At 32.0% G+C, this 9236-nt stretch overlaps 1 protein-coding gene and 1 long non-coding RNA gene across 4 annotated transcripts in view; one reads left to right on the forward strand and one right to left on the reverse strand.

Annotated features, from left to right (window-relative positions):
- scel (sciellin) overlaps positions 1 to 1480 on the forward strand; it is a 35091-nt gene extending 33611 nt beyond the window's left edge. For 2 of the 3 annotated variants that reach the window (XM_005167970.6, XM_073911752.1), the window contains one exon: positions 27 to 1480. In XM_005167970.6, coding sequence (XP_005168027.2) covers positions 27 to 43 — 17 coding nt within the window. In that variant the 3' untranslated portion in view covers positions 44 to 1480. 3 annotated transcript variants of the gene reach the window in all.
- A 3967-nt stretch (positions 1481 to 5447) lies between these two features.
- Positions 5448 to 8978, reverse strand: LOC141376098 (uncharacterized). The gene is made up of 6 exons (XR_012385257.1): positions 8882 to 8978; positions 8518 to 8573; positions 7900 to 7959; positions 6986 to 7100; positions 6610 to 6721; positions 5448 to 5687 (listed from the first exon to the last, which is right to left on the reverse strand). It is a non-coding gene; the product is annotated as an uncharacterized lncRNA (long non-coding RNA).
- Between the last annotated feature and the right edge of the window lie 258 nt (positions 8979 to 9236).

Raw genomic sequence — 9236 nt, forward strand, 5'->3', positions numbered from 1 at the left:
CAAAAGCATATGTTTTTGTTTTACAGACAAATGGATGCGCTGAAACAGTTCCCACTGAAGAAGTGAGCTAATGAAGGAGATGATGGCAAATGTGATAAAACTGCCTATACACTGATTAGACATGGACACGGGTCATTCGATTTATGGTGGTGGACTTCTATCAGATAGAGTTTGGGGTTTATTCATTGTATTAATAGATATTTATATACTTATACAATTACCAATACTAATAGGACTATTTTAAAGGAAAAATAACATTATTTTCATATATTTTATGACTGTATTAAATGCAGAAACACATTTGTTTACATCTGAATGATTTTTATCAGTCAGATCTGGTTAAGCATCATTCCAGTTAGCCTGTCTCTACTGTGCAATTTGCATGTGCTTGTGCTTGATGTATTTAAGGAAGTATTTCTATTAAAGAGAACTGAACATGCTCTGATCAAGGCATCTTATGTCTTATGACAGGATTCCTATGGGGATACAAATAAAGAGCTAAAGTTAGCTTGAACCTGAGAGACTTTGCTTATATAATAGGGTTTTGGACCTAAAAATATGATTTCAACTATATGACAACTACTAGAACAACAAACCCTTGATACTCAAATACACTTCATTGAATATGAATCATACACTTAGACCTCACCCTTTTTGAACGGACACTCTATACTGTATAACTGCAGGTTAACTGTTTACAGTTTTTCTCAGTGGCTTTGGTGCATTTCTCACAACACTATTTACATTTGCACAACAGGTCATGCATTTCTCAAAACAATTAGTCATTTGTGCACATCATAGTAGCAGTTTCTCATTCCTTTCAACAAATTTCAAATGCTTTTGGACATGCATCAATTGCTTTCATTCAACTCTCTGCTGTTTATAACATTATCATTTGCTTATGTCATGTCAGTCAAAATGAACTCAACTTGTAAATGCTGAATAGTCATTCCATATAAAACTAACAGTGCTCATTTCATTACTTGAGTCATTACATACAAAAATGTTGAACTTGATGTCAAAATCAGTTAAGAAAACTTTATAATTTTTTTTAAACTTTATTTTCCTGAAAATGTCTTTAAAATTGAACAATTTGATGAATGATTTACAGACCTGTGTATGTTGCAGGTTCAGGTCCAATATGTACTGAAATATTGTTTACAGCTGTGCACAGTTCTACCCAAAGGGAGTTTATGTTTGTTGTAAATAAGGGTGTGTTTATTCTTTTGCACAATGCTGTGAATAAATTAGGATTGTAAAGAGCAAATGCAGAGTAAAAATGTGAAACATACATATTCAGTGTCTTGTACTCAGATACCTTACTAAATGCAGTGATGTCCAACTTTACTGTAGTTTTCAAATGGCTGTGCAAATATTATTTAGTGCTGTCTTGAGAATTTTCAGGAAGTGTCACCAAAATCTGACTTTTTTGCATTGAAAAAATGTCCAGAATAAACTCATAATAAAAACATGACTAAGCCATTTGACTATCTTGTTCATAAACAGTCATTTTGTTCATAAACATTCATTTTGATGGCACTGACACTGACTTGAATACTTGCTTTTGAGGAATGAACTATCCATTTTGAGCATGTGACACGCTTTTGCAGGTTATCAGCTAGGTTTTGCAGTTTGCACTAATTGTTTTGAGAAATGCATTAACTGTTGTGCAGAATTCACTGGTGTTGTGAGAAATGCACCAAAGCGACTGAGAAAAACTTTATATACTGTCCACCCTATACACAACTCCTTACCTTTTTTGATTTTGACTATTATAATGATGTGCACCTTTTGTAAAGCTGCTTTGAAATGATCATTATTGTAATGATGCTATAAAAGTAAACTTGAATTGAATTGAATTAAATATGGCCAATGAACAGGTTTTTGAAAATGTATAAATATGATTTTTTTATATTAAATATCTATCTATCTATCTATCTATCTATCTATCTATCTATCTATCTATCTATCTATCTATCTATCTATCTATCTATCTATCTATCTATCTATCTATCTATCTATCTATCTATCCAAAACAAATGATAATATGTTTCGAAATGTAGACCACAAAACGTACAGCATGTATCACTTTTAAAATTAAACCTGCTTGCAAGAAAGTAATTACTGGGAAATATTTATAAATATGCTTGAAAGAAATTTATTTTACTTTATTTGTTTTTACAGTTTTTCTTGTTTGCTTTGACCTGGTTAAAGAAACTAGGTTCCTCTTCATTTTCATTATCACTATCCCAGCAGAGCAGAAGACCGGTCTTGCAAATGTGTAAACGCTTTCTCATTGGGTTGACGCATTTTCCCCACTATTTTTCAAAACAGTTAACACTGATGTCATTCAAGCAGTCCAAACTCCATTGTTTTAGTTATGGTAACCAAACAGAAACCATCTATTCCTAACTATTAAAAGCTACCAACCTCAGTATGAAATCACAGAAGCACCGGTTTGACACTCCTTCACACAAATCTTCAATTAGCAATCAGTCTGTAAACCTTATAAAAACGATGGAAGGTCTGTGTTGTTTTGTGCCAGCATTGATGGAGGAGGTCAGTATGGCTATGTCCTATACTCCCAATAGATTTGACTGTATATTGGTTTAAACGTGTTTTCTCTAATATTTACTGTATTTTATTACTTTTGTCTGTTTTTTTTAATACAGTATTTCAGTTTTCAGTCACAGTTTGAAAAATTTTATGAATTCAATATATATTTAATCAAAGCATATCTTATTCTGGATCCAATTCTTTGCAAAAAAGGCAAATTTGACAGCCCAAATAGAAAGACAACAAATGCTAGTGGCAATAAGCTACAGTGGCAAGCAATGGTGGTGCACTGAGTTCTATATTTTGTATTTTGTTGTCCATTGTATAAAGATTAATTGAAAGAGCTCATATACTTGTTTGCAAGTTGTGTTTTTTGAAGGTTAAACTAGCTTTTGTTTCATATTTTAAATGTTTTGACACGATATGTGCCTTTTGTAAGCAAAATGTGTCATTTTGACCATGAGTGCCGCTGTTTAGGGCTGTGTGTTAACTGTTTTGAAAATGTGGAGTTTCAGTTGACGGCTGCATCAAAGCAATCAAGAAAAACTATAAGTATTTATGAAGTAATTTCCAAATTTTGGGCCATAACAAACCATTAACATAGCTGTTCCAGAAAGTCATTACATGAGGTCTAGAGACAACATCCATTTGAAAAAAGATTTCAAATTTGTTGATTATTATTTTTAATAGAAGAGGAAAAGCAGATTCGACCAACAGCAGTATCACGAGGATCCAGGAACAGCAAAGGAGAAGGAAAACATGTGTTTTTACAAAGCATTTACTGTTTTTCTCAGTGGCTTTGGTGCATTTCTCCCAACACTATTTACATTTGCACAACAGTAAATGCATTTCTCAAAACAATTAGTACAAAGTGCAAAACCTAGTTGATAACATGCAAAAGCGTGTCACTAGCTCAAAATGGATAGACCATTCCTCAAAAGCAAGTATTGATGTCAGTGTCAGTGTCATCAAGATAAAAAGTCCTGACATTATTGTTTATGAACAAGATAGTCAAATGGCTTAGTCATGTTTTCATTATGACAGTTTACAGTTTTTTCCAATGTAAAAAAGTGATTTTGGTGACACTTCCTGAATAAGCTCAAGACAGCACTGTATACTATTTGCACAGCCATTTGAAAACTACAGTAAAGTTAGACATCACTGCATTTAGTGAGGTATCTGAGTACAACACACTGAATATGTATGTTTCACATTTTTGCTGCATTTGCTCTTTACAATTCTAATTTATTCACAGCATTGTTCAAAAGAATAAACACACCATTATTTACAACAAACATATACTTCTTTTGGGTAGAACTGTGCACAACTGTAAACAATATTGCAGCACATAGTGAAACTGAACCTACAACATACACAGGCCTGTAAATCACTCATGAAATAGGTCAGTTTAGAAGACATTTTCAAAAAAAAACTAAGATCAAAACATGTTTATAAAATTTGCTTGACAGATTTTGACAACTAGTTTTTACAAATATTTTTGTATGTAAAGACTCAAGTACTGAAATGAAGAGTATTAGTTTTATATGGAATGACTATTCAGCATTCACAAGTTTAGTTCATTTTGACTGACATGACATAAGCAAATAATAATGTTGTAAAACAGCAGAGAATTGTATGAAAGCAATTGATGTATGTCCAAAAGCATTTGCAATTTGTTGGAAAGAATGAGAAACTGCTACTATGATGTGCACAGATGACTAAGGGTTTTTAGAAATGCATAAACTGTTGTGCAAATGATAATAGTGTTGTGAGAAATGCACCAAAGCCACTGAGAAAAACTGTATTATTGAACCAACTTTCAAAAAACAATGTTTTGGATTTAAATAAAATATGCTTATTATTCCAAATGAAACATCTATTGGGTGAGAAATTGTGTTTATAAATGAAGTTCCAGGAAACAACCATTTGATTGTGAAAGTCTGATAATTGTTTGTTGGTTAATTGATTGGATAATTGGTTTGGATAATTGGTTGTTTAAATGAATGTATAAAATCTACATCTACTAAGAAAACATCTTAGGGTTTTAGAAAAGTGTAATATGTTGTTGTAATTAGTTGGACTTTGAAATAGCTGAAGTCAAAATTGCAAAAAGTGCTAGATAACATGAATTCGTACTTCTAGTAGGCTATATATATATCTAATAAAAATGTTGGATAAACAAAATAAACATTGAAGCTACTGAAAGAAAGAGCATTACATAATCACATATTTATGTGTGTCCACTGTTATTTTGAAACAATATTGTATTTGATGCAGAGGCTGAAAAAACAGAGATGAATAATTTTGCGTTCTGTTTATTCATATGCTTAGGCCTGTATCAGTTTTCATATCAGAGATTATTAAACGTGACAATTTAAATAACAATAAAACCAGACTTGCAAAAGTATGTAGGCAAGATAACTTCCCAGATAGCATAAGAATGTGGGCCACTTTCAGCCTGATCTCTCGAGGAAACGTACACTGTAAACGATTTCTTGTTAAATTAACAGTAAGTTACTGGCAACAATTATCCAGTAGCTGCTGTATTTCATAAAACAGTAACATTACTGTAATACTAATTACATTAGTATTACATTTACTGTAAAATGTATTACATCATTTTACTGTTGTTGATTTTTACTGTAACACCAATTACAGTAGTGATACACATACTGCAAAACTGAAAACAGTATTTTATTGTACATTTTTACCATGAAGAACTACGGTATTTTAACGTTACTTTCATTATTACTGTATAGTATTTTACAGTTATTAAATGTTATTTTATTTTATTTAATAGTGCTACTTTATAATGGGTAAAAATTTTCAAAAATTGCACAAGTGTTATTTTACCTGTTCAAGAAATACAAGAAAAATAAAGAAACTGAAACTTTAACTTCACAATAAAGGTTTATTGTGTAAACCATGCTAAAACAGTGGCAATAATTCAATATAACAAAGCAACAGAACACTAATAAACAATTGATCGTTAAAACCAGTCAACAATTAATGCATCAAAAATTATTACAATTTTAAAAACAGGTGAAAATACTGCTACAAGACAGGAAATGATGAAGGCCAAATGATGTGGAAAGGGACAGTGAAAAAGGGCAGCAGCACTTCTGATGATCCTGCAAAAATGACCAGCAAAATCAATCACTGAAGTAAAAACTAATCATCCCTCAAACCATTTAATTCATTCAGAAACGAAACACTGCACTGTTGTTTTTATATATATAAAGATCAGCAGGCATTGTTCTTGAAGATTGCTAGTCAGGTGTCCACACAGGTGTGTAAAAAATAAAGTCTCATCTTAACTTAATGTCCGACTCTGTATAACTCGAATATCTGATTCCATGACCACACTACTAGTGCTTCCACGGATTTAAGAGGGGTGAACACAGTTCATTCTCACTTTAAGATAGTCATATTTAAAATTAAATAAATAAAAATAATCTAATTTAACGTGACTAATGTTAATTAAATACTTTTAGGCTTTTAACACGTATAAATCCACTTCTAACTTACAGATAAGATTGCGTTAGAGAACATGAAAGCCGTGGGTGATTTTTTAAAATAATGCTAATGATGAGTTACTGATATTTGGTTTGCATAAAACAAAGTAATCACTAAGCATTCATTTTTGGCAAAATCTGCAGAGAGGCTCAGCGACACGAGGAAATGTGTTAAAGTTGAGTAGAGAACTAAAGAGCAGTCTAGCCTACTTCATGAAATGTTTGTGGTAATATTCTGCTGTCAATTCGTATTACTGTATTTCAATATGCAGCAGTGATGGCATGTCAGCAAGACAAATAAACATTTTATCGAGTTATTTCATACAATTTATTTATTTATTTTTTTTTCATACAAACCCTCTAGTGACATTTCCTCAAACTAAATCATCATAACGTTACTGTGCACAGCATCAGTAAAACGTTGAGAATAATTTAAATACTTAATTTTTTAAAACAGTCACTGCTGATTAGAAATTAACATTAAAGCTAAGCTTACAGAAATCCTGTATGCATGACAATATAAAGATGTATTACTCACTGATGTCGAAGCACTTCCAGGTCATCAGAGATGTAGACAGGACAGAATATGTGCTATCAAATGAGCTCTTGTGCAGCCTTTGTTGGACATCCAGGCAGTATGTTCACCCACACTGTAAGAAACAAAAACAGAAACAATTTATTAAAATGTGAGGGATAGTAAACATGTTTGGTCTACAGAGAGAAGAAAATGTTTACTTTAAGCATTGATCCTAATGAAACTATTTCTCAACTACATTTAACCTTATCACGGAAACAGCATTTTTGAGCTTTTAGACCAGGGGTGCTCAACCTTGTTTGCTTTAAATTAGAATTAAAACAATAAATCTCTATGTCAAATAAAATACTTCAGATCTAAATAAAGCAGGTGCTTTTACCTAAAGGTTCCTTCCCTCCAGTTAGTTTGGCTGCAGATCCCTCCACATCTGTGCTTTATTCGGTTCTTGTCTTAAGAGTAACTGGTGTCGCATTCCAGGTCCATCACAATCTGGGCTAGAAGGACAATATGACAAAAGACAAGACACATATAAATAAAAGTCTCAGAATAAAATATTTAAAGGAATAGTTTACTATTTTGCCACTATTTACGTGTTTTAAACTAGTTTGAATTTCTGTTAAACACTAAAGCAGATATTTTGAGGAATGTTAGTAACCAGTAACTATTGACATCCATATTTGAACCAAATTTCTTTAAAAAATATGAGTTTGTGTTCAACGGAACAAATTTAATATATAACTATTTTGAAACAAGTGGAGGATGCCAAAGATGCTATTATTTTCATTTTGGGGTGAACTGTCCCTTCAATTCAAGTGTCAAGCAATAGTCATAAAAACTGATGCATCACTTGAGGAAAACTAAATCAAGTACCTTCTGTGAACAAGCAGAATCATTATGCCATTGTATTCAGTGATTCTCTTTTACATTTTCCCACTATAAAATGATAGCTTCAACATGCAATCCATGTTAAGACAAAAATTAATAGCATAAAATAACATATTGAACTAAACTTACAGTTTCCAGGCTGTTTGAAAAAAAAACAAACACATACGCCCAGTAAAATTGCTAATAAACACAAAGACAACAGTTATCGAAAAAAATGTTTGTCTAATATTTACTCAGCACTTGGTAGGCAAATAGCATAGCCGTGGCTGTTTTAACACCAGATTTTTTTTTTATCTTAGGAACTGCTGGAAGAAGAAAAAAAGGTTGTACATGAAACTCCTCACAACAAATCTGTGAACAACTTGACATTTAAAAATCTAATCAAAATGAGGAAGACATCAACATTACCTTGAATAATCAAGTGAGGAGTGATTGGTAGCATCAGTTTTTCAACATCAATTACTGTAGCTGAAAAACAGATAAATATAGTAAGAGTAAAATAAGACTTAACATTAATTAATCTAAATCTATGGTACAACCATACCAATCTGTATGGGGTTAAAATACATTTGTACACAAATCATTCCCTGACCCCATCAATTTCTCTTAGAATAGGATGGATATATATATATATATATATATATATATATATATATATATATATATATATATATATATATATATATATATATATATATATAGTGATAATGACTTTGGCTTATATCTGTGTACTCAGAACGTACACTCACCTCAGGTACACCTGAACACCAAAAATTAAATGTACAATTAATGACACACTATACATCAAGCTCATTAACATTATTGAGAAATAGACAATTAATATGTATTTTGTTAATATTAAAGTTAGCTTAAAATAATTCAACTGCATTTAATTTTCAGCTCCATTTAATAAAACAGTTAAGACTCATTTCATTATGAGTTTAGTTTAAATAACTGACTTAAAGTTGAAAAATTTTACCATAATGATAGCTTAGTCATAATGACTATGTGAAGACCAGAGCTTACCTTAACGGTAAAGGTTTAACTTTTCATGGTGACTTCGCCTTCATCTCAGTGTTGTGCTGAAATAGAGAATGCATTAATGCAGTTACAATAAGTTAAAGTTATGTTTTTTTCAGGTAACTTAACGTATGGTCAAAAACTCACTCAAGATAAACTCACTGTATCTAATACCTCGCAAACACTACAATGACCGCCTGGCGTCTGTTATTTCTTGTTTAAAATACCGTTTGTTAACGGATAGCGTGACATAACATAAGAACCTACAACTAATGTCACTTGGTTAATTCTTTTAAATTACACACACAATACACAGAAATACATACAAAACAATCCTTCAACGGACAGAATTTGACTTTAAAACACTTACCGAGGATGAATTCGCTGGATGAAAGACGACAGGTGAATTTCAAATTAGGAGAGCCGTTGCCTGCATGTCGAGTCGTGTCCGTTCGGTTCTATGAATCGGCTCCTTAGTGAACAGTAAAGAATCGAATCCGCCTAAAACCGATTCCTTGTTGTATATGATTCATTACTATTTCGTTATACTGCTTGGCCACACGCATTTATACACTAATTATACACTAATTGCATATTGCTGAGTGTGCTTGTAAACACGTGTGATCAAATAATTCCCGAGCAAACGGTTCAATTCGGTTCAATACGATTCAGAGTCGCTCGAGTGCTGAACCGAACCAGTGCAAACGTGATATCGATTTCAATAT

The sequence above is a fragment of the Danio rerio genome, chromosome 9, assembly GCF_049306965.1.
Source record: "Danio rerio strain Tuebingen ecotype United States chromosome 9, GRCz12tu, whole genome shotgun sequence".
NCBI classification, from domain to species: Eukaryota; Metazoa; Chordata; class Actinopteri; order Cypriniformes; family Danionidae; genus Danio; species Danio rerio.